This window comes from Pristis pectinata, chromosome 1, assembly GCF_009764475.1.
Source record: "Pristis pectinata isolate sPriPec2 chromosome 1, sPriPec2.1.pri, whole genome shotgun sequence".
NCBI classification, from domain to species: domain Eukaryota; kingdom Metazoa; phylum Chordata; class Chondrichthyes; order Rhinopristiformes; family Pristidae; genus Pristis; species Pristis pectinata.
The window spans coordinates 5,813,591-5,840,055 of NC_067405.1; the positions used below are offsets into that span (position 1 = coordinate 5,813,591).

The following is a 26,465-nucleotide window of genomic DNA, read 5'->3' on the forward strand; positions in this document are numbered from 1 at the left end:
ACAGGAACATGAAGACTACCAGTGCTGGAATCTGATAAGCAAGGAAGGTGATATAGAGAGTCATAGAGTACTACAGCACATTGGGAACCATTAGGAGAGAGGTTCAAGGCAGAAGAAACCAGGAACAGAGGGGAGACAGCCGGTGGGTGAAATGTGTGGGTAGCAGATGAGATAAGATTTCTTTATTAGTCACATGTACATCGAAACACACAGTGAAATGCATCTTTTGCGTAGAGTGTTCTGGGGGTAGCCCGCAAGTGTTGCCACGCTGCCGGCGCCAACATAGCATGCCCACATGTCTTTGGAATGTGGGAGGAAACCAGAGCACCCAGAGGAAACCCACGCAGTCATGGGGAGGACGTACAAACTCGTTATAGACAGTGATGGGAATTGCACTGTAATAGCGTTACACTAACTGCTACACTACCGTGCCTGCCCCTGATGGAACAGGGAGGGGGAGGAGGATTATTATTGAGTCCGAGATCACTCCACTGCTTCTGCAGTGGGGCGCACGTTGGCTCCTCTAGTTGTTCATGCTCCCCTACTACTCTCTGATGTTTTGCAGGTTCCCTTTACTTTTCCTCTGCAGATCCTGATTTTCCTAAGACATGTTATTCAGCAGACATAACACAAAATTCTTCAAGTAATTTGATTAATCTGAAAGAATTCAATTCACTTGGACATGTTTAGTTTGTAAGGCATTGCTCAAGTTATGTCATAAGGTTAATAGAATCCTCATCTTGCCCAATATCCTTATCCTTGCGTTGGATCAGTCTGAATTTTACCACCTAGTTTGAGTCCAGGACAGAATGTTGCCTCTCTGGGTCACTGAAGGACTTGCATTACATAAGTAGGATTACTTTTTTAGAACATAGAACACTACAGCACAGTACAGGTCCTTTGGCCCACGATGCTGTGCCGACATTTTATCCTGCTCTAATATCTATCTAACCCTTCCCTCCCACATAGCCCTCCATTTCTCTATCATTCATGTGCCTATCTAAGAGTCTCTAAAATGTCCCTAATGTATCTGCCCCCACAACCTCTGTCGGCAATGTGTTCCACGCACCCACCACTCTCTGCGTAAAAAAAAAACCTACCCCGACATCCCCCTTATACCTTCCTCCAATCACCTTAAAATTACGTCCCCTCATGTTAGCCATTGTTGCCCCGGGAAAAAGTCTCTAACTGTCCACTCGATCTATGCCTCTTATCATCTTGTACACCTCTATCAAGTCACCTCTCATTCTCCTTCTCTCCAAAGAGAAAAGCCCTAGCTCACTCAACCTATCCTCATAAGACATGTTCTCCAATCCAGGCAACATCCTGGTAAATCTCCTCTGCACCCTCTCTAAAGCTTCCACATCCTTTCTATAATGAGGTGACCAGAACTGAACACAATACTCCAAGTGTGGTCTGACCAGAGTTCTATAGAGCTGCAACATCACCTCACGGCTCTTGAACTCAATATCCGGACTAATGAAGGCCAACACTCCATACGCCTTCTTAACAACCCTATCGACCTGTGTGGCAACCTTGAGGGATCTATGGACGTGGATCCCAAGATCCCTCTGTTCCTCCACACTGCTAAGAGTCCTGCCATTAACCTTGTATTCTGCCTTCAAATTCGATCTCCTGAAGTGTATCACTTCACACTTATCAGGGTTGAACTCCATCTGCCACTTCTCAGCCCAGCTCTGCATTCTATCAATATCCTGTTGTAATCTACAGCAGCCTTCTACACTATCCACAACATTACCAACCTTTGTATCATCAGCAAACTTACTGACCCACCCTTCTACATCCTCATCCAAGTCATTTATAAAAATCACAAAGAGCAGGGGTCCCAGAACAGATCCCTGCAGAACACCACTGGTCACCGACCTCCAGGCAGAATACGCTCCATCTACCACCACACTCAGTCTTCTATGGGTGAGTCAATTCTGAATCCACACAGCCAAATTTCCCTGGATCCCATACCTCCTGACTTTCTGAATAAGCCTTCCATGAGGAACCTTATCAAACGCCTTACTAAAATCCATGTACACCACATCCACTGCTCTACCTTCATCAATGTGCTTTGTCACATCCTCAAAGAATTCAATCAGGCTCTTGAGGCACGACCTACCCCTCACAAAATCATCATTTAGTACATCACAGGTACTGATGGAATGAAATACAGTAAAACTTTCATAATTCCTTACCAGACTACTCAAATTGTAACAGTTCAACATCTGGTTCACTGGGTGCTGATCTCCCACTCCCTGTAACACACCAGGGCTTCCGATCCCATGCTCCCCTTAACACACCAGGGCTCCGGGGCCCACTCTCCCTTTCACTCACCGGGGCCCAGGTTCATGGGTTGCATTTAACTCACCAAGGACCTCTTTAAACTCATTCGGTTTTATTTCCTAAACTTCCTTAAAACTCACCTGTTCTGTTTCTTTTGCTCCCTCAAATCTCACCTGGTTTTGTTTTCCACACCCCTTTGAAACTCTCTTGGTTTTGTTTCCATTGCTTCTTTAAATCTTACCTGGCTCAATTTTCCACTCTCCCTTAAAACTTAGCCTGGCCTTGTTTCTTGTGTCACTTTAAACATCGAGTTCACTGGAAAATGTATTATTCTACTATTGTAACATCTTTAAAAAAGTGAACTTAAAAGTGTGTTGTATTATTAATTGGGAATAATATCCGATAGTGCAGAAAATCTGGATGCCAATGTTTCAAGCATGCAGGATTAACACAGTTTTATTTTACAATTTTCTTACCAAAACTCCAAAACAGTTAAGGGACCAAATCATGCATAAGTAAATAGCTATTCAGTTCAAACTCATAACTTTCACAGATTAAATTGATACATTATGTATGAAGATAATTCATAGATGTAGTAGTAGACAGTTAATTAGCAATTTGAATAACAATTAATTGATACAATTCCTTAAAAAGTGCATGACAGATGCTGTAAATTTGATGCAATTTACTAATATTATTTAGCATTATCCATGTCTTTGGGTTTTTAATTATTGTTGAGATCAATGTCTGGGACCCAATTTAATGATGAGATTAATCAAGGATTAAAGTTAAGAACTGAGAAGTTAACACCACTGGATAGCCAGTCTTTTGGATACACTGGAGACACAAGAGACTGCAGATGCTGGAACCTGCAGCCAAAAAACAAACTCTGAAGGAACTCAGCGGATCGAGCAGCATCTGTGAGGTGGGTGGGGGGAAGGAATTGTCAACATTTCGGGTTGAGTTTCTCCAGAAGTTTGTTTATGGCTTTTGGATAAATTAGTGTAGAACATGTTGCCGATTAACAATGTTTCCAAGACTTGTCATAGACTCATGGGATCATAGAAAAGTACAGCCCATAAACGGGCCTTTTTGGCCCACCTCGTTCAGGCCAACTATGATGCCTTTATCTACACTCATTTCATTTGCCTGCATTAGGCCTGCACCCTTCCACACCTTTTCTATCCAAGTAGCTGTCCAAACGCCTTTTAAACATAGTAATTTTACTTGTTTCACCATCTCCTCTGGCAACCCACCACCCACTGTGTGAAAATCTTGCCCTTTAAATCTTCCCCCTCTCACCTTAAACCTTTAGTTCTGGAACTCCCCTGCCCTCGGAAAAAGATTCCACCTATCTATGCCCCTCATAATTTTACGAAGCTCTATAACGTCACCCCTCGGCCTCCTTTGTTCCAGTGAGAATAAACCCAGCCTATCCAATCTCCCCTTATAACCACAGCCCTCCATTCCAGGCAACATCCCTCGTGAATCTCCACATCCTTTCTGCAGTGAGGTGACCAGAAATGCACACAATACTCCAAATGTGGTCTAACCAATGCTTTGTACAGCTGCAATGAGATATCCCAATTCTTCTCTTCAATGCCTCGAGGCCTATGAAAGCAAAAATACCAAATATCTTTTTCACTACCCTATCCATCATTGACCTTATGAGTAATATAGTCCTCCATTGTTAAATGTGATGGGAGATCTGCAGCTATATCTATGTCTGCCTTGTATTCCATAAACTCTGGGTTAACAAAAATCTTTAAATTTCAGCTTTGAAATAAACATTTAACTGAGCATTAATTTCTGTTTGTGAAAGGAGTTCCAAACTGCAATGCAGAAGTGTTCCCTAATCACTACTCTTGAGAATGATTCAGCTTCCCCATCGTTAACACTGCATGGATCCACCTCCTGTTACGTCACCCTTCTCTGATAATGCTTCAGCTCACCCGCTGCTAAAACCTCAGCCACGTCTTGTTAAATCTCAGCCCGCCAGTGCTTTTGTCAGTTCACTAATTTAAGCTCATCTAAAGCTCTGCTCACCATGTCATAGCGTCCAAAGTCACGTTCGGCCAACACCCTTGTGCTTGCTGACCTACATTGGCTCCTCGTCTGGCAATAATTTGATTTTGAAATTCCTGTCCTCGTTCTCAAATCCCAAAATGTCTTCCACCCCCTGCCCCCTTCCTACGTCTCAAGTCCCACAACTCTCTGATATCTTAACTTCTGTAATACTGCCTTTTGGGTATCTCTGCTTTAAATCACCATTGCTGGATGTTCCTTCAGCTGTCTCAGTCCTAACCTTTGGAATTCCCTGATTAAACCCCTTTGCCTTAATCTCTTTACACCTTTAAAGTCTTCCTTGACACCAACATCACTATTGTGCTTATGATCATCTTTTGTGTTGAGTCTCGTTCACTAAGTATCGTGTGAAGTAATGAAAGTAGTCGTCGTGGTTTCATGTTGTCTAGTTCCTTTTATAGAACCTCTGGAAAAAACTGTTCAATAGTTTACAGTATGTTTTCTTCAGTGACAAATGTTAGATCAACAGGGACAAAGTGACTTTTCAGGAGGATGTGGAAGAGGTTAAGTGTGGTGACACAAAGGACATGCAAATTTAATGACAGGGCCTCATTACATTTTTCTCTAAGTTTCTGTCCAGTGGCTGACTAAAGGATCAGCTGCTGGATAAGCGAGCCACCAGCAGAATACTTAATTAATAAAGGACCCTTGTGCACAGTTCTTGGAAGTGGGAAGGGGAAAGGACGTGAATCGGGAGTGAGTGTAGCCGAGGGAAGAGAAGACCAACGGGAGAGGGGAGGCCAGAGATTGTGAACGAGTGGGGCAATCGAAAGCAACGGAGGGGGAATCGGGGAGCAGAAAGCCAAGAACCAGGCTTAGAGTTTAGAAAAATTAGTAATATTATTGAAATGTGCACAGTTCTTACGGAGCTTGACAGGAAAGATGTAGGGATGATATTTCCCCTGGCTAGAATGTCAGAAATCAGAAGTCACAGTCTCAAAATAAAGGGTAGGCCATTCAGCACTTTGATATAGGAGCAGAATTAGGCCATTTGGTCCATTGAGTCTTCTCCGCTATTCAATCATTGCTGATTTTTTCAACCCCATTCTCCCTTAACACTGCTACCATTCAAGAACCTATCAATCTCTGCCTTAACTACACCCAATGACTTGGTCTCCACAGTCTGTGGCAACGAATTCCACAGATTCACCACCCTTTGGCTGGAGAAATTCCTCCTCATCTCAGTTTTAAAGTGACATCCCTTTATTCTGAGGCTGTGCCCTCAGATACTAGACTCTCCCACTGATGGAAACATCCTCTTCATGTCCACTCTATCCAGGCCTTTAAGTATCCAGTAGGTTTCAATGAGATCCTCCCTCATCCTTCTGAACTCCGTCGAGTACAGGCCCAGAGACATAAAATGCTCCTCACGTTAACCCTTTAATTCCTGGGATCTGTCTTTACTCAGGGGATGGTGAATCTGAGGTTAGCAAGAAAGATGTGGAGGCTCAATTGCTGAGTATATTCAATAATTCAGGATGAAGATTGTTAAATGTATGTGTATTGAGGGAATGAAGGGGTATAGGGTTAGTACAGGAAAGTGGTGTTGAGGTTTAAGGTCAGCCTTGAGGGGCTAAATCGTTTACTCCTGATTCTATTATGTCACGAGAGGCAATTGAAAGGAGAAGTGAGGAATGGGAAGAGATTGGGCTGGGAAGATGGGTAGAAGGAAGTAGTCAGAGTAACTGGGAGTAGGAGCATGGAATGGAAAATGGTTGGGGGGGGGGGGAGGAGATGATTGGGAAGGGGAGATGAAGGCTCGGTGGTGCAGAGAGGTTAGACACTAGTGTAGAATGGAGCCAAAGTGGAGAAAGGGTCTTCAATGGCAAAGAGACCACAATCAGCAGAAAAGGGTCGAAGACTATTTTGAGAAGCCGGACTTGGTTTCCTAATTGAGTGCTGTTCCAAATTTCCTTGCCTTTTTGATCCAGTAACTCCCACCTCCATCTTGCAGCCGGCTTTTCGAGCCTGGGAAGCACATGCAGCGATTGTGAAGTTTCAGAATGGTGTGGAATTTTAGAGTGTAACATATATTTCATGCGCATCAATTTGAATTACAACATAAAACCTGATATTTTAAAAGATATTCCCAATTTTCTCCTCTGTAGGAGTGGACCTATTGATGGGGTAGAGTTGACTGATACAGGGAGTCTTCCAGTACCTCTGAGCACTGACTAAAGCAGTGAATGTCGGTAGGAAACTATTTATTCTGCCATTTTCAATCTCTTGCATCTTTTCTCCCTTGCATCCTTTGCCTCCAAAGCTCACTGCTTAAAACCTTTCTATTTGAATCATCTGTGCCCTTAATCTCTTCAAGTTTCTGCCCTTAAAATTCTTTATTTGGACACTGTCCCATTCCACTTATTTAATATTCCTTGCATTCAGTTTCCATTTTTTTGTTGTTGATCTACAAAACATTTTTAGGGTTCTTTCCAACACGATGAACACTGGTAGGATGCTGCTTATTCCAGTTTAGGCACACTTTGTCTTCCAAGTGTGATCATTGACCTGACTGGTGTCGGGTATTTGGTTTTGCTCTTTTCTTTAAGCTAAACATAAGTGAGACTGAGTGACACTTGAAACGTTTTTAATCACAATTTTTAGTTAACAAACACTGAAGTACAAGTCTTCAGATAGAGTTGCAAACAAACTTGAAATCAGTAAAACACTTTGAAACAACTCTAAATGGGAATATCTTCTGCCTTGTGACCTCTGAGGAGTTAATTGTGGTGAGACATTGATAATTCAGTCATGTCCTGCATGGTATCTCCCTGATCTGAGTCAGGCACAGAGTAAGGTTGGCCCCATGTGCTAGTTCTTGTTGACAATCAGAACCTCTCCTTGCACCTTTCCATTCTCTATTACCCAGGGTAACTCAGACTGACACCTTGAAACAGCCCCTGATGTTTATAACTGTTACTCACAGACTCTCAAGGCTCTCTTATCTAGGCAGTCTTCAATAACACTTTGATCAAGCCTCTCAGCAAGTCTCCTCGAGCAGACAATTAAATAGTTATTTTAATCAAACCATTCCTTTTAACAGGTAAGGTCCAACACTCCTTCAGTGAGAATCCTAGGAAGGTTTTTATTCTCCAGTTGTTTTTTAGGTCAGGAATGCTGATGCCAATGGCTTTCCCCAACAGCTGCTTAGACTGAGAACCTGTCTGAGCTAGACTTAAACTCAGTGACATAGTCCAATACTCAGCCATCTGAGGAATAACCTGATCTCTCTTAATTACATTTGATAGTAATCTTTAGCTTTCTCTGAATTTAGTACACAAGATGTTGAAATTAATGCACACGAGATTTCAGAGATTAAGATCGAACCAGACCACGCCAGCCCCAAGTAAGTGAAGTTACTTTGGAAGTAACTTAGCTCTAGCATTTACAGTCTCCTATAAGATATTTATATTATTGACGTGATAAATAGAATCAAAAAAATTACAGGTTAGAGAGAGGTTGTTTGGCCCATTCCTGTTGTGCTGGCCCTTCAATTGGAGCTAATCTCACAGACATTAGCATTAAGCATGGAATACCACCAGGCTTCCCTGACTTCAGGAAGGGGGTGGTGTACGTGCTCCTGTCTACATCAACGGCGCTGAGGTCGAGAGGGTTGAGAGCTTCAAGTTCCTAGGAGTGAACGTCACCAATAGCCTATCTTGGTCCAACCACGTTGACACCACAGCCAAGAAAGCTCATCAGCGCCTCTGCTTCCTCAGAAGGCTAAAGAAATTTGGCATGTCCCCTTTGAATCCTCACCAATTTTTATCGATGCACCATAGAAAGCATCCTATCTGGATGCATCACGGCTTGGTATGGCAACCGCTCTGCCCGTGAGCGCAAGAAACTGCAGAGAGTTGTGGACACAGCTCAGCACATCACGGAAACCAGCCTCCCCTCCATGCACTATGTCTACATTTCTCACTGCCTTGGTGAAGCAGCCAGCATAATCAAAGACCCCACCAACCCGGGACATCCTCTCTTCTCCCCCCTCCCATCAGGCAGAAGATACAAAAGCCTGAATGCAGGTACCACCAGGCTCAAGGACAGCTTCTGTCCTGCTGTTATAAGGCTATTGAATGGTCCCCTTGTACAATAAGATGGACTCTTGACCTCACAATCCACCTTGTTATGGCCTTGTAGCTTATTGTCTGCCTGCACTGCATTTTCTCTGTAACTGTAACACTTCATTCTGTTTTCCATTATTGTTTTCCCTTGTACTACCTCAATGTTCTGTTGAAATGATCTGTATGGATGACATGCAAAACAAAGTTTTTCACTATACCTCGGTACATGTGACAATAATAAACCAATTTACCACAGTTACTTGCACCCTCAGAAGTAATGGCAGATCTACAAGCTGTTCTAGTGCAATTACCAGCAAGGTAGGGAACTTAAGAAAAACTGGAGGCTGTTTATCCCTCTGAATGTTACCAGTTTAGCACCAAAGATTCCCAATGCAACTAAAATGCAGTTGTTGCAATACAAATCCATTCCTGCCAGTTACCCAATTGATCTACTCGGTCATCTGCAAGGCAATGAGAAGTGCTGTCAATTGAGTCACCAGACGTCATTTACTCACGAAGCACCTGTCTTCTGATGCCCCGGCTTCCTCCACGATCCCTCGGGTCCAGACTTTGGCTGAAATGTGATCACGACAGCTGAAGCATTGAGGCAGCATTTGAATAAGTGTGGCACCAAGGAGTCCCGGTATAATTGAAGTCAATGAGAATCAAAGGAAAAGCTGCTCAGTGAATGGAATTGTATGCACCCAACATACAGACAAATGGTGATAGTTGTTCAGGAACAGACAACTCATCTTCGGTATATTACTGCTGAGTTTCCTCAGGACACCTTCAGCTGCTTCATCAGTGACCTCCCCTCCACCATAAGATCAGAGGTGGTGATAGTTTGCAGATGAATAATGAAACAGTTCATGTTTGCCCAAAGCAAACCCTGAAAAACCTTTATATAAGGGATGATAAATGGCAAGTAATATTCATGCCACACATTCGCCAGGCAATACCTTTTCTAGTAAGAGGATCATAATTTCCTTTTAATCTACAGCAATGTTACTAGGGTTGAATCCCCTATCAATATTCTAGACATCAACACCCATAAGATAACAACACCAGCAACACAAGGCTCGATATTCTGAGGCATGTGGCTCACCTACTGATTCCTACCCCCCCCCCACCCTCCCCAAAACCTAGACATTATCTACCAGGCACAGTCTTTGAGGTATGATTGAATACTCTCCATTTGGCTATGAGAGTAGTTCAAAGAACACTCAGGAAGCTTGAAGCATTCAGGACAAGGTAGTCTGCCTGATCGCTAGCCCCTTCACTGCTTTCACCAGTAATGCACTATGGCTGCTGTGTACAAGTACAAGGTACAAAATGCACTGCAGCAATTTGCCCAGGCTTCTTTGGAGATGTTTCCCAAACAATGCCTTCCACCATTCAGAAAGACAAGGGCTACATGTCTCCGGCAGTCCCACTCCCCTGCTCCTTCCCCTAGGAAGTTTATCTTAGAGAAGTGAAATGGCTAGGGGAGAAAATTGTAGAAAAAGAATAGGAGGGGGGAGGGTGGCACTGATTCGATACCTCTTTCAAAAAGCTAGCATCAACACCAATGGACTCCTGCACAGTGGGAATGGTTTGAAGTGGGTGATATTGAATTTATCCACTGACTCTCCAGATACAAGAGACCTGTGTGCATTACAGAAGGCTGCATCGTGCTAACTCTGTGCAAACACCCACCTTGTGTTAGAACCATAGAACACTACAGCACAGAAAACAGGCCATTCGGCCCTTCTAGTCTGTGCCTAAACTTTATTCCACTAGTCCCATTGACCTGCACCCAGCCAATAACCCTCCAGACCTCTCCCGTCCACGTATCTATCCAACTTATTCTTAAAACTTAAGAGTAAGCCCGCATTTACCATGTCAGATGGCAGCTCGTTCCACACTCCCACCACTCTCTGAGTGAAGAACTTCCCCCTAAACCTTTCCCCTTTCACCCTAAAGCCATGTCCTCTTGTTAGAAATGGATTCATGGTCACTGGATGCTAACCCTGGCCGTTAGGGTGGGTTTGTAGTCAGTGATGGGAGGCATGCGATGCAGGAAGTGATGGAAGAAATCCTCGCTTTCCACCTTAAATCCTCGCTTTCCACCTTCAGGACTCAAATGACAGGCAGGGGACAAGGGGAAAACAAGCCAGGTCTCATAGCAAGTATACAGCCCCTTGGACTATACTACCATTCAATTATATTGTAGCTGATCTGTCTCTTTTTTTTAATGACAACTTATTTATGTTTTCCCCTTGCTTGTTCGCCAGAGTTTCAAGTGTGCCTGAAGTAAAGAGGCCAGTATCCCTTGATGTCCTGAAACTGCTGTCTGCATCCTACAGTGGGATCCCAAGCAAGAGTTGGCTGAATCTTGGCGAATTCAACAAAAGCCAGACCTCACTCACCTTCAGTGCAGTCAGCAGCCGTACCATCTGAGTCTGAACTTTCCCCTTGAGGGATGCGCCAGCAAGAAGACACCACTCTGGGATTTGGGGAAACCTTGGCTGCAGCAATAATCTGAATCAAAGGGTCAATCCTGGATTTTTAAATTAGTTTATTGCATTGAATTTATGTTTATTTTAGTATGGTTAGAAAAACTGTTTACACAATAAAATTTTACACAATGGCAAGGTTAGTCTGGCTGCTGTTTTATGTATTTTAGGTTGAGGTGACATTGTAAAGGATGAGTTTAATAACTAGATTTTGTTAAATTTTCCATTATTTGTTATTAAAGAGGGTCCCTAAACAGTGCCTTTTATTGTATAAAGCAATTAAATGTGACTACAGAAATGAATTTTGATCTCATTTTTATTTTTTACTGTTTCTGTCTTATTTCTTAGAAACCATTTTTTTAATCGAAAGGTGCTTTGACAAACTCCAAAGACACCAAAATTTAATTATTTGTTAATCTGGGACATATTACCTCACAGGTCCCTACAAAGAACCCATGAGAAAGATCTCAGAGCCTTCAGTTTCATCCCACTTCATACCCATTTCAGCGAATTCTGACCGGACATGATGTTGGACTCTTGCCGTGCCTTCATGCCCAGGCTCACTCCTTTGGCCTGGAGTCTTCACCCCAAACTGTGGCTCCTCACTCCGAGTTCAGATTTGTGATCTTGTGAATGCTGCTTATCTGATGCTCTGTGCCTGTGATGCTGCTGCAAGGAAGTTTCTCATTGCACCTGTGCATACATGGACTTGTGCATATCACAATAAACTTGACTTTGACTTGGACATCTCCCTCGACCTCCTATCTTTTCTAGATCTATTCATTGCTCACTAAGGACCAATCGCATAATTGCCATCAAACCTGCTGACAAGGGCGGTGCCATTGGTGTTTGACGAACTGACCTCCACCTCACTGAGGCTGAGCCAGCTCTCTGACATCTCCTCATACCTCACTTTGGATCATGACCCCACCAATAAACATCAGGCCACTGTGCCCTAGGCAGTCATTGACCCCATTTCCTCAGGAGATCTTCCTCTTCACAGCCTCCAACTCCACACTGTCCAATTCTACCTGCTCCCCAAGTTCCACAAGCTGGACTGTTTTGGTCGACCCATTGTTTGAGCCCATTTTTGATCACAGGACTAGTCTTCCTCCATTCAGCAAGTCAATGGCAATGTCAATGTTAAGTTTATTGTCCTATGCACAAGTACATGTATGCACAGGTGCAATGAAAAACTTACATCACAGTGAGTGATCCAATACCAGAGGACATGCATTTAAGGTGAGAGGGGATAGGTTCAGAACAGACGTGAGGGGTACGTTTTTTACTGAGAGAGTAGTGGATGTGTGGAATGTGTTGCCTGATAGGCAAATTCATTGGGGGCTTTTAAGAGGGGCTTGAATGGGCACATGAATGAGAGGAAAGTGAAGGAATATTCTGTATTCTGTAGGTAGGAGGGATTAGCTATGTCAACACAACATTGTGGGCCGAAGGGCCTGTTCTGCACTGTACTGTTCTATGCACACATATGATTAGAGACACAACATTCACAAGAAAAAAGACATAAAAATAAATTATATAAGAATGAACACAATTGGAATAAAAAAACCAATCCATTGTAGTGCAAAGTGGCCACAGTGTTGTTATACTGAGGTCATGATTAGGGTTGTTCACTTCCCACCTTTGATGCCCTCCAACTCTTTACAACTGGCTTATTTTTTTTTACCATGGATGTCAAATCCTTCACCAGGATGGCCTGAGGGCCCTTCATTTCTTACTTGAGCAGAATCCCAGTCAATAGAGACACAAGAGACCGCAGATGCTGGAATCTGGAACAATAAGCAAAATGCTGGAGGAATCAGCAAGTCAGGCAGCATCCACGGAGGGAAACGGACAGTCGACATTTCAGGTCAAGGCTCTTTATCTGGACTGGAAAGAAAGTGGAGAAGTAGCCGGTATAAAAAGGGGGGAAGGGGTGGAGCAAGAGCTGGCAGGTGAAAGGTAGATGAGGGGTGAAGACGATGGAATGTAATAGGAGAGGACAGTAGAGCATGGAATAAAGGGGAGGGAGGTGAGTAGGGGACTGACCCGCAGAGTTTCTCCAGCACTTTGGATGTTGCTCCAGATTCCAGCATCTGCAGTCTTGTGTCTCCATTTTGCTGGAGGAACTCAGCGAGTCAGGCAGCATCTGTGGAGGAAAACGGACAGTTGACCATTCAGGTTGCAATGAAGTGTCTTGACCCAAAACGTTAACTGTCCATTTCCCTGCACGAATGCTGACTGACCTGCAGAGTTCCTCCAGCAGTTTGTTTGTCGCTTGACTACAACTCCTCCCATCCTGCTTCCTGTAAGGAGATAAGATTTCTTTATTAGTCACATGTACATCGAAACACACAGTGAAATACATCTTTGCGTAGAGTGTTTTGGGGGCAGCCCGCAAGCGTCGCCACGCTTCCGGCGCCGACATAGCACGCCCACAACTTCCTAACCCGTACGTCTTTGGAATGTGGGATGAAACCGGAGCACCCAGAGGAAACCCACGCAGACATGGGGAGAACGTACAAGCTCCTTACAGACAGCGGCTGGAATTGAACCCGGGTTGCTGGCGCTGTAAAGCGTTATGCTCACCGCTATGCTACCGTGCTGGCTCCATTACATTGAAGCTTCTTGATCCCATACCAATACCAATAAAGTGTTTTTCATATTTTCTGCTATATTAGTCCTCCATGCCCCAACTGTAAAACCCTAAATAGCAAAATGAACACCAACTTATATTTGTAGAGAAACTTTAGAATGGAAAAACTTCACAACCTTCAGAAGGACATCAAAGCAAAGCGGAAGAGAGATTAAGTAAACAAGGTGTATGTTGCCTTGGGTTTAGAAAAATGATATTGAAACACAAAACTGGGTTTGACAAGGTAGATGGGGAGTCTAGAACCAGGGGTCACAGTCACAAAACAGGGGGTTGCCCATGTAGGGGGCAGAGAACCTTTGAAATTCTGTACCCAAGGGGGGACAAGAAGGCTCGGTCACTAGGAATATTTAGGATGGAAATTGGTACACTTTTTCAATGTTAAGGGAATCAACAGATATTGAGTTAGTGGAGGAAAGTTGTGCTGAGATAAAAGATCAGCTGTGATGCTTTTGAATGTCAAGGCAGGCATGAGGGGCCGAATGGCCTGTTCCTGCTTCTATTTCTTATGAAGGTTGTGCATTATAGTAGAAAAGACAGATGTCATTCCACTGGATATCCCAAAGATGTTTACAGTGAATAAAGCGCCGATGCTTTTTCAAAGTAGGAAACACAAGCAGAAAAAAATTGCTCTCCACTAAAAAAGGTAATGTAAAAACTACCAGCTCATCTCACCAGGCAGAAAACATCAGAAGTTAAAACAAGAAGATCTGGAAAGAAGTCAGATAAACGAGGAATGAGAAAAAAAAAATCACCAGGCGTTAATACTTGATTATCTCCTCAATAAGGGGAGACAAGACAACCCTCTCTAAAGGGAGACATCTCTCTCTACAACAGGGTAAGTGCTGAGGGGCGGAACGATTGAGAGGCGCTTTGTGTTCTGGAGAGGACAGATTGTAGACGGCTCGGCAGGAACAGGAAGGCAGGCAGTGAGGGGGAGAGCTGAGGTTTGTTTCTCTTTTTATTTAAAAAATAAAACATTTTTAAACAATTTCAAGCACTGAATATTTGAGTTTAAGTTCCCAACTGGGGACCTGCTGGTCTTCCCATCCCCACCCTTGGTTGCAGGGTCCCTGAGTGTCAACACACCCTCTTTCCATTGCTTGTTGTTTCCTCTCTCTAATGTTTCATTGTGTTCAATATTTCCACTTGTTCAGGACAGTAATTGCCCCAGAATATTTTCAGCCGTGACTGTCTGATGATTAGCAGTGGCCGACTGAGCTCTTATAACGAATAATTGGCGTAGGGGGTTGGTTCTACCTGTTAACGTTGTTATTTCTGGTCTATTTTCTTGTATTAAACTCTGGGGGTCTTGGTTGATACATTATCCTGGGTGGGGGGTGGGGGGAGGGCGAAGAAACCTAACATTCGTGTGCCACCTTTAGTTTCTTTTCCCCCTTTGGTCAGAATGCTGAAAAATATCTGGTTCAGGTTGTGGGATCTTGCATATTCCCTGTACCACCCCAATGTAACTGCACTGTGTGATGAATGGACCTGTGCGATCGGTATGCAAGATGAGTTTTTCACTGTACCTCGGTATAAGTGACAATAATAAACCAATACCAATTACAGAGAACAGTACAGCACAGGAACAGGCCTTTTGGCCCATGATGTTGTGCTAATCTAATTAAACTAGTAATTAAATGCCTCACTAAACTAATCCCATCTGTCTACACAATGTCCATATCCTTCCATTCTCTGCACATTCATGTGCCTATCTTAGAGCCTCTTGAATGCCTCTTATCCTATCACTACCACCCCTGACAGCACAGACAGCACATTCTGGGCACCTACCACTCTGTCTGTGTGTGTGTGTATATATATATATATATATAAAACTTGCCCTGCACATCTTCTTTGAGTTTTCCCCCTTACCTGAAATTCTGCAAGACCCCCAGAGTTTAATACAAGAAAATAGACCAGAATTTGGCTGCTGCACTTACAGTAGGGACTACAGGTCAAATTCTGGTAGGACATGTAGGGTAAATGGCGGGGACCTCGGGAGCATTGGTGTACAGAAGGATCTTGGGGTGTGAGTCTACAGCCTGGTGAAAGTGGTGATGCAGGTGGATAGGGTAGTGAAGGAATTTGGTACCCTTGCCTTTAGAGTACTGTAAGTACACTTAGAGTACTGGGTCCAGTTCTGGTCGCCTCATTTATAGGAAGGATATGGAAGCATTGCAAAGGGTTCAGAGGAGATTTACCAGGATGCTGCCTGGTTTAGAGAGTATGCATAATGAGGAGAGACTAAGGGAGCTAGGGCTTTACTCTTTGGAGAGAAGGAGGATGAGCGGAGACATGATAGAGGTGTACAAAATATTAAGAGGAATAGATAGAGTGGACAGCCAGCGCCTCTTTCCCAGGGCACCAATACTCAATACAAGAGGGCATGGCTTTAAAGTAATGGGTGGGAAGTTCAAGGGAGATATCAGAGGAAGGCTTTTTACCCAGTTGGGGCATGGAATGCGCTGCCTGGCGTGGTGATGGAGGCAGGTACATTGGTCAAATTCGACAGATAGGCAAATGGAGGAATTTAAGATAGAGGGATATGTGGGAGGAAGGGGTTAGATAATCTTAGGCGAGGTTTATAGGTCAGCACAATATTGTGGGCCGAAGGGCCTGTATTGTGCTGTACTGTTCAATGTTCTATCTGAGGGGTAAGTTTTACACTGAGGGTGGTGGTTATCTGGAACAAGCTGCTGCCGCAGTGGGTGGAGGCAGATACATTCGCAATTTTTAAAAGACATTTGGACAGATACTTGGATAGGAAAGGGGGAGAGGGACATGGGACTAATGTTTACAAATGGGATCAGTGCAGATAGGCGCGATGGGTGAGGTGGGCAGAAAGGTCCCATTTCTGTTCTGTATGATTCTTTGATTATATGGATTCAAACTGGCTGTGAAGTATTTTGGGACATCTGAAAAATGTGCTGCAGAAATGCAAGTATTTCCCTCTTCAGGATGTATAAGAGATGAGATATCTTTATTAGTCACATGTACATCAAAACACACAGTGAAATGCATCTTTTGCGTAGAGTATTCTGGGGGCAGCCCGCAAGTGTCGCCATGCTTCTGGCGCCAACATAACATGCCCACAACTTCCTAACCTGTACGTCTTTGGAACGTGGGAGGAAACCCACGCAGACACGGGGAGAACGTACAAACTCCTTACAGACAGCGGTGGGAATTGAACCCGGGTCGCTGGTGCTGTAATGATGTTACACTAGTGTCCCAAAGCCAACGAAGTAATTTTGTGAGCTTTACGTGAGCATACTCTGAGCTTCATGCGAGCAAGAAATTTCATTGCACCCTGGTGTATATGACAGTAATTTAATCTAATCTAGTCTAGTTTAGTCTTTGTTGTAATGTGGGCAAACCTGGTAGTTAAATTGTGCACAGCAAAATGCTGCAATCAGCAATCTAATCTGTGGAAGGAACACTGAAAATGTTATGGTAAAGTCATTCCAAATACCGCTTGAAGCAGTTTGCAAATGGTGAGGGACTAAGACAAAATAGAAGAGGGGGGGATTGAGGTTAGGAACCTAAGAATTAAAAGGATGAGATAATGGGATGATTTGTTTTCTTTGTTATGTTGGTTGAGGGATAAGTATTGCCGGAACCCAGAGAGATTTAGAGGCTGCAGGACCTTTTGAGTAAGTTAGATGGTCATCTTGGGTCTCATTCAAATTATGGCTGCTTTAGCAGTGTAGTGCCCCTTAGTACATGTGTCAGTCCTGCTTAAGTCCAGTGCTCAAGTTTATTGCCTCAACCTTCCGATTTGGGTGTAGGGGGGAGGGGGGAAGAGGGCTCCCCACGATTGATGGAAGGAGTGTAGAATATAAATCAAACTGCAGTATTCCACTTCTCAAAATGCCAACTATTTCCACCAAAATTGATGATACAGAGCTAATCATTGCTAAATGTTCAGCTTAGAAGTTAATAACTTTTATTGATACGTTTTGTGAAAGTGGCTGTGGCACTGCCTTAAATATTTGTGTGGTGAAGGAACTGCCAGAGTGCCACGCGTTAGGGATTTCCAGGATTTTGATCCGACAGAAGCTAATTACATTTCAATGCCTGAAATAAAACAGAAAATGCCGGATGTACTCAGCAGCTTTGGCAGTATCAGTGGAGAGGGAAGAGTGAAACGGATAATGTTTCAGATTAATATCCACTGAGCATTGATCATCAATAACTCGGGCATCTGGATCCTGGTGCAGTAATGTAACCATGAGACCTCCGAATATATCCAGCATTTTAGGTGTTTATTTTTAGATTCCATTATATTTGCAGTATTTTGCTTTTGTGTTCAGCTGGGGTTATCTAGGGCGTGGAAGGGAACATCATTGTGCTGTGTTGCAAAGGCCTTCTGCCTTGATCCCCTTCCACCAACCTTTCTGAAGCCTCTGCAATTCTAATGGCAGCTGAGAGGTCCCAGGACTGAGCACCTGTGAGTGTGGGCAATTGATGTGACCCAGGCTGGAATCAAACCCCAGATTTTTTTGTCTATAAGGCATAGTTTCTTTAGATTTTCTCTTGTGGGTATCTGAACAAGTATCAAAGACCATCCCGAAGTATACTGCCTCAATCAGCTGCCAGAACCCCTGCTTTTCAATCTCGGTTGTTTGATCGATTATACCTTGTTGGAAATGAAGAGCAGTTTATCTTGTGGAACTAAATTGAAAGCATTTTTATTAAAGATGTTTGAAATCATGAAGGATATTGACAAAGAGAAACATCTTCCTTTCATGAATAACTAGGAGAGGAACATTTAACATAATTGACAAAAGAGCCACAAGTTTAAAAGAATCACACTTGGAGTACTGTGTCCAGTTCTGGTCGCCTCATTATAGGAAGGATGTGGAAGCGTTGGAAAGGGTGCAGAGGAGATTTACCAGGATGCTGCCTGGATTGGAGGGTATGGATTATGAGGAGAGACTAAGGGAGCTAGGGTTTTACTCATTGGAGAGAAGGAGGATGAGGGGAGACATGATGGAGGTGTACAAAATATTAAGAGGAATAAGAGTAGACAGCCAGCACCTCTTTCCCAGGGCACCAATGCTCAATACAAGAGGGCATGGCTTTAAAGTAATGGTTGGGAAGTTCAAGGGAGATATCAGAGGGAGGTTTTTTTTACCTAGAGAGTGGTTGGTCCATGGAATGTGCTGCCTGGGGTGGTGGTGGAGGCAGGTACGTTAGTCAAGTTCAAGAGATTGTTAGAAAGGCATATGGAGGAATTAAGATAGAGGGATAAATTGGATAGATACATGGACGAGAGAGGTCTGGAGGGGTATGGGCTGGGGGCAGGTAACTGGGACTAGCAGAATAAAGTTTTGGCACAGACTAGAAGGGCCGAATGGCCTGTTTTCTGTGCTGTAGTTTTCTATGGTTCTATGGATATGTGGGAGGAAGGGGTTCGATAGTCTTGGGTGTGGTTTAAAGGTTGGTACAACATGGGCCGAAGGGCCTGTATTGTGCTATATTGTTCTATGGTTTAAGAGGACAAAAGGTTATGGATTCATTTTTCACTTCAGGCGTTTAAGGGGGACGTGTCCAATGTAACAGTGAGGGAGTGCTGCATAGTCAGAGCAGTTGTCTTTGAGGTAAGATGTTAACCTGAGGGACGTTGGGGTCCATATCCATAGCTCCTTGAAAGTGACTACGCAGTTGATAAGGTGGTAAAGAAGGCATATGACACGCTTGCCTTTATTAGTCGAGACACTGAGTTCAAGAGTCGTTGTGTTGCAACTTTATAAAACTCTGCTTAGGCCATATTTGGAGTATTACATTAAATTCTGGTCTCCCCATTATAGGAAGGATGTGAGGCTTTGGAGAGGGTGCAGAAGAGGTTCACCAGGATGCTGCCTGGATTAGAGGGCATTCTGAAATTTTGAAATAAAGACAGAAAATGCTAGGAATACTCAGCAGGTCAGGTAGCCTCTGTGGGAAGAGAAACACAGTTAATATTTCAGGAAGCTGCCTCATCTGTGAGGTGTTTCTAGCATTTTTCATTTTATTATCCTTTGCTGTTAAGAGCTTTGTGCTGTCCTCTGGTTGTGAATGAAGCTGTCAAAATGTATAGAGTCATAGAACAATACAGCACGGATACAGGCCTTTTGGCCCAACAAGTCCATGTCCACCACGGTGCCTACCCAGCTAGTCCCAATTTCCTGCATTCGGCCCATATCCCTCTAAGCCCTGCTCCTCCATGTACCTATCCCCGCCCCTCCATGTACCTATCCAAGTGCTTCTTAAATGATACTGTTGTACCTGCCTCAACCACTTCCTCTGGCAGCTCGTTCCAGAAACTCACTACCCTTGGTGTGGAAAAAGTTGCCCCTCGGGTCCCTTTTAAATCTTTCCCCTCTCACCCTAAATCTATGCCCCCTAGTTTTGGACTCTCCTACCCCAGGGAAAAGACTGTTATTATCCACCTTATCTATGCCCCTCATGATTTTATAAACCTCTATAAGGTCACCCCTCATTCTCATACATTCCAAGGAATAAAGACCTAGCCTGGCCAACCTCTCCCATAACCGAGGCCCTCTAGTCCTGGAAACATCCTCGTAAACCTTTCCTTCTTTACCCACAGAGCATTCCTTCTGATGGCTCAGTTAGAAAGGTCGGCAGATGATCTCCTTGCTCAGCCCTGGAGCTCTGTACACATCGGTGATTCTCCCTTCCTGCTGAAGGCGGCTTTCGGCGATGCTGTCTACAGGCTGATGCTCTCCGATCTCAACAGTGTCTGGTGGGAAGAGGTGAATTCGGATGAACTCAAACAAAGGGCACAGGTACGTTCTGGGATGAGAACAGAAGAAACAGGAGCAGGAGAAGGCCATAAGTAACTTAGACCGACTGTGTCACGATGAGTATAGGAGTTGGGACATGATGTTGCAGTTGTACAAGTCATTGGTGAGGCTGCACTTGGAGCACTGTGTACAGTTTTGGTCACCCTGTTATAGGAAAGACGTGGTTAAACTGGAAAGTGCTGAGAAGATTTACGAGGATGTTGCCAGGACTAGAGGGTCTGAGTTATAGGGAGAGGTTGGCCATGCTAGGTCTTTTATTTCTTGGAGCATAGGAGAATGAAGGGGCAACCTTATTAGAAGTGTTTAAAACTATGAGAAGCATGGATAAGGTGGATGGTACAGTCTTTTCCCCAGGGTAGGGGAGTCCAAAACTAGGGGGGCACAGGTTTAAGGTGAGAGGGGAAAGATTTAAAAGCGACCTGAGGGGCAACTTTTTCACACAGAGGGTGGTGAGTATATGGAACGAGCTGCCAGAGGAAGTGGGTGAGGCAGGTACAATAGTATCATTTAAGAAGCACTTGGATAGGTACATGGTGGGGTGGGGCTTAGAGAGAGAGAGGCCAAATGGAGGAAATTAGGACTAGCTGGGTGGGCACTGTGGTCGGCATGGACTGGTTGGGCTGAAAGGCCTTCATCTGTGCTGTATTGCTCTATGACTCTTGATCTCCCAATCTATCTTGTCTCATCCTTGCACTTTATTTGTCTGCCTGCACTGCACTTTCTGTAACCAGCACTATATTGTGCATTCTGTTTTCTTTTTCCCTCCCTTAATGCATGATCTGTCTGGTTGGCATGCAAAACAAAGGTTTTTCACTGCATCTAGGTACATGTGATAATAATAGACCAATTCAGTATCAATCATTAGCCAAATAATTAAATATTAGAACATAGAACACTACAGCACAGTACAGGTCCTTCGGCCCACGATGTTGTGCCGACATTTTATCCTGCTCTAATATCTATCTAACCCTTCCCTCCCACGTAGCCCTCCATTTCTCTATCATTCATGTGCCTGTCTAAGAGTCTCTTAAATGTCCCTAATGTATCTGCCTCCGTAACCTCTGCCGGCAGTGCGTTCCACACAGCCACCACTCTGTGTGTGTATATATTTTTAAAAAAAACAACTTACCTCTGACATCCCCCTTATTATATCTTCCTCCAATCACCTTAAAATTATGCTCCCTCGTGTTAGCCATTTTCACCTTGGGGAAAAAGTCTTTGACTGACCACTCGATCTATGCCTCTTATCGTCTTGTACACCTCTATCGTCACCTCTCATCCTCTTCTCCAAAGAGAAAAGCCCTAGCTCACTCAACCAATCCTCATAAGACATGCTCTCCAATCCAGGCAACATCCTGGTAAATCTCCTTTGCACCCTTTCTAAAGCTTCCACATCCTTCCTATAATGAGGCAACCAGAACTGAACACAATACTCCAAGTGTGGTCTAACCAGAGTTCTATAGAGCTGCAACATTACCTGGTGGCTCTTGAACTCAATACCCCGGATAATGAAGGCCAACACACCATATGCCTTCTTAACAACCCTATCAACCTGCACAGCAACTTTGAGGGATCTATGGATGTGGACCCCAAGATCTTGTTTTCAAGAACACAGGAAAACATCAGCAGGAGTTACAAAATTTACCCCTTTAAACCTCCTTCCTCTCACCTTGGATCTATGCCCTCTAGTTTTAAACACCTTTGCCATGGGAAACAGACTCTGCTAATCTACCCTATCTATGTCCATCATAATTTTATATACACCTCTATCATGTCACCTCTCAGCTGCCTTTCCTCCAGGGAAAACAGTCCCAGCCTATCTAGTCTCTCCTTATAACTCAAGCCCTTCAGTTCAGGCAACATCCTCGTGAATCTTTTCTGTGCTACCTTTAGTGTGATCACATCCTTCCTGTATTGTGGTGACCAGAACTGCACACAGTACTCCAAGTGTGGTCTCAATAGCATTTTGTACCACTGGTAACACCATGTCCCAACTCTTGTACCTAATGCCTCGGCTGATGAAGGCAAGTGGGCCATTTGTTGCCACTTTCAGGGAACTATGTACTTGTACTCCAAGGTCTCTCTGACACTCCCCAGGGTCCTGCCATTTACTGCACACGTCCTGCTCTGATTGAACTTCCCAAAATGCATCAATTCGCACTTGTTAAATTCCATTTGTTTTTCTTTTGCCCTCTTTCCCAGTTGATCAATATCCTGTAGTAACCTTAGTTGGTCTTCTTCACTGTTCACTACACCACCAATTTTTTGCGTCATCTGCAAACTTGCTAGACATGCCACCTACACCCATCATCCAATAGATGACATACAACAGTGGATCCAGCTCCGATTCCCTGCAGTCACAGGCTTCCAATCTGAAAAACAACCCTCCACTACCACCCTCTTTCCTACCACCGCTAATTTTGTATCCAATTGGGTTGCTCAACCTGGTTTCCATGTATTCTAACCTTCCAGACCAACTTGCTACTCAGGACCTCGTCAAAGGCCTTGCTAAAGTCACTGTAGACACTGTCTGCCATCCTGCCCTTGTCAGTCCTCATGGTTACCTCTTCAAAAGCTCAATCAAATTCATGAGATGTGATTTTTTTTCCATGCACAAAGCCATGCTGACTATCCCCAGTCAGTCCTTGTCATTCCAAATGCAAATAAATCCTCTCTCTCAGAATCCCTTCTGATAACTTTCCCACCACTGATGTAACGTTCCCTGGCTTGTAGCTTCCTGACTTATTCCTGCTGCTCTTCGTAAATAAAGCTACGACATTAGCTACCCTCCAGTCTTCTGGTACCTCATCTGTGGCTAATGAAGATACAAAAATCTCTGCCAGGGCCCCCAGCAATCTCCTTTTCTTCCCATAAAATCCCAGGATATACCTGGTCAGGACCTATCAACCTTTGTGCGTTTCAAGACCCCCAGCACCTCCTTTTGTAATGCTGATACGCTCCAAGGTGTCACTGTCTTCCTCCCCTGAACTCACTGGCCTCCATGTCCTTCTCCACAGTAGATACAGACTAGAGCTATTCATTTAAGATCCAGCTATTCCCCATGGCTTCACACACAGGTTACCACACTGATCCTTGTGTGTGTGTGTGTGTGTGTGTGTGTGATAAGTAAACTTGCCACTGACACAGAAATTGGGGATGTTATTGACAGGAGGGTAGTCCTCATCCACTGATGGGTAGAGCAATGGAATTTAATCTTGAAATATGTGAGGTGTCGCATTTTGGGATGATTGATAAACTAGGACAAACACAATGGTCGGACCCTAGGAGGTAAATTGGTTTATTATTGTCACTTGTACCAAGGTACAGTGAAAAGCTTTCTTTTACGTGCCATCCATACACATCATTTCATCATATCAGTGCATTGAGGTAGTACAAGGTAAAAGAATAACAGAATGCAGAATAAAGTGTTACAGTTACAGAGAGAGTGCAGTGCAGGCAGACAATAAGGTGCAAGGTCCATAACGAGGTAGATTGTGAGGTCAAGAGTCCATCTTGTTGTACTAGGTGACCGTTCAATAGTCTTATAACAGCGGGATAGAAGCTGTCCTTGAGCCTGGTGGTACGTGCTTTCAGGCTTTTGTATCTTCTGCCCAATAGGAAAGGGGAGAAGAGAGAATGAGTCTGGGGTGGGTGGGGTCTTTGATTATGTTGGCTGCTTTCCTGAGACAGTGAGAAGTGTGGACAGAGTCCATAGAGAGGAGGCTGGTTTCCGTGATGTGCTGAGCTGTGTCCACAACTCCCTGCAGTTTCTTGTGGTCCATGGCAGAGCAGTTGCTATACCAAGCTGTGATGCATCCAGATAGGATGCTTTCTGTGGTGTGGTGCATCAATAAAAGTTGGTGGATGTCAAAGGGGACATTCCAAATTTCTTTAGCCTCCTGAGGAAGTAGAGGTGCTGGTGAGCTTTATTGGCTATGGCATCTACGTGGTTGGACTAGTACAGGCTATTGATGATGTTCAGTCCTAGGAACTTGAAGCTCTCAACCCTCTCAACCTCAGCACCATTGATGTAGACTGGTGCATGTACACCACCCCTTTTCCTGAAGTCAATGATTAGTACTTTTGTTTTGCTGACATTGAGGGAAAGGTTGTTGTCAGACACCATGTCACTAAGCTCTCTATCTCCTTCCTGTACTCCGATTCATTGTTATTTGAGATCGGGCCCACTACAGTGGTGTCACCTGGAAACTTGTAGGTGGAGTTAGAGCAGAATCTGGCCACACAGTCATGAGTGTATAGGGAGTAGAGTAGGGGGCTGTGGTCGCAGCCTTGTGGGGCACTGGTGCTGAGAATAATCATGGTGGAGGTCTTGCTGCCTATCCTCACTGATTGCGGTCTGTTGGTCAGAAAGTCAAGGATCCAGTTACAGAGGGAGGTGTTGAGTCCCAGGTGTCGGAGTTTGGTGATGAGTTTGCTTTGAATTATAGTATTGAAGGCAGAGCTGTAGCCAATACTGATCTAACGTTTGGACTTTCTCTGTAACTGTAACATTTTATTCTGCTATTGTTTTCCCTTGTAATATCTCAATGCATTGTTGTAATGACATGATCTGTATGGATGGCATGTGAAACAAAGTTTTTCACTGTACCTCAGTACACGTGACAATAATAAACCATTCTACCAGCTTCCATTACTTTGCTGATGATTGAGAGTAGATGGATTGGGTGATTATCTGACAGATTGGATTTGTCCTGCTTTTTGTGAACAGGACATACCTGGGCAGTTTTCCTGCATTCAGGCTGCCCTTTCCATTCCATCTGTATCATCCTTGATGTGATTCTGTCTGCAGGAATTGAACAAGCGTCTGAGGGCACCAGTGTCTGCATTCTGCCGTCACCTTTCCGGGTTGCTGGAGCCCCTTCTACAAACTGGGGGCAGTAAAGTGCTTCCTGGCTTCACGTGTGAACGAACTTGCAATCTGCTCACTATCAGTTTGAGGAGCGAGCTGTCCGGAGTCCCTTTCTACTGGGCCTTCCGTTGCACTGAAGCCCCTCTGAGCATGGTATGTACCTCAATCAAACTCTCATCCACTCTAGGGGGTGAAGGAAACATAGAAAACCTACAGCACAATTCAGGCCCTTTGGCCCACAAAGCTGTGCCGAACATGTCACTACCTTGGAAATTAGCCCTCTATGTACCTATCTAAAAGTCCCTTAAAAGACCCTATTGTATCCACCACCACCACCACCGTTGCGGGAAGCTCATTCCACGCACTCGCCACTCTCTGAGTAAAAAAAACTTAGCCCTGACATCTCCTCTGTACCTATTCCCCAGCACCCTAAACCTGTGTCCTCTTGTGGCAACCATTTCAGCCCTGGGAAAAAGCCTCTGACTATCCACACAATCAATACCTCTCATCATCTTGTACACCTCTATCAGGTCCCCTCCTCATCCTCTGTTGCTCCAAGGAGAAAAGGCCGAGTTCACTCAACCTGTTTTCATAAGGCATGCTCCCAGGAAGTAACATTGATGCAGAGAACTGGGTAATGTCCAATTCTGGTCACTGAGAAGCATGTGAAGGTCCAAGATAAGACATCTTTATTAGTCACATGTACATCGAAACACAGTGGAATGCATTTTTTGTGTAGAGTGTTCTGGGGGCAGCCTGCAAGGGTCGCCATGCTTCTGGCGCCAACATAGCATGCCCACAACTTCCTAACCCGTACGTCTTTGGAATGTGGGAGGAAACTGGAGTACCCAGAGGAAACCCACGTAGACATGGGGAGAACGTACAAACTCCTTGCAGACAGTGGCTAGAATTGAACCTGGGTCGCTGGCGCTGTAATAACATTGCACAAACCAAGAGGGTGCAGAAATGATTTACCAGAATAATTTTAGGAGTCAAGGAATTCAGGTGCAAGGGTAGGATGGAGAATCTGGGCTTGTTCTCCTTGGAGCAAAGAAAGTTGACCAGAGTTAGAGCAAAAAAACTGCAGATGCTGGAAATTGGAAACAAATGGAAAATGCTGTGAGCACTTAGCAGGTCAGGCAGCATCAGTGAGGAGAGAAACAGTCAATATTTCAGTTCAGGACTTCATCAGAA

General features: G+C 44.2%; 2 protein-coding genes across 3 annotated transcripts in view; both read left to right on the forward strand.

Annotated features, from left to right (window-relative positions):
- The window catches only part of cfap65 (cilia and flagella associated protein 65), a 154,146-nt gene extending 143,263 nt beyond the window's left edge, over nucleotides 1–10,883 (forward strand). The window contains exons 32-33 of the mRNA XM_052025041.1: nucleotides 7,652–7,723; nucleotides 10,718–10,883. Of these exons, the coding sequence (XP_051881001.1) occupies nucleotides 7,652–7,723; nucleotides 10,718–10,883 (238 nt within the window). The remainder of the gene's footprint in view (nucleotides 1–7,651; nucleotides 7,724–10,717) is intronic.
- A 3,597-nt stretch (nucleotides 10,884–14,480) lies between these two features.
- The window catches only part of nhej1 (nonhomologous end-joining factor 1), a 323,760-nt gene continuing 311,775 nt past the window's right edge, over nucleotides 14,481–26,465 (forward strand). For both annotated transcript variants that reach the window (XM_052024822.1, XM_052024831.1), the window contains exons 1-3: nucleotides 14,481–14,539; nucleotides 20,185–20,383; nucleotides 25,212–25,424. In XM_052024822.1, the coding sequence (XP_051880782.1) occupies nucleotides 20,198–20,383; nucleotides 25,212–25,424 (399 nt within the window). In that variant the 5' untranslated portion in view covers nucleotides 14,481–14,539; nucleotides 20,185–20,197. The remainder of the gene's footprint in view (nucleotides 14,540–20,184; nucleotides 20,384–25,211; nucleotides 25,425–26,465) is intronic.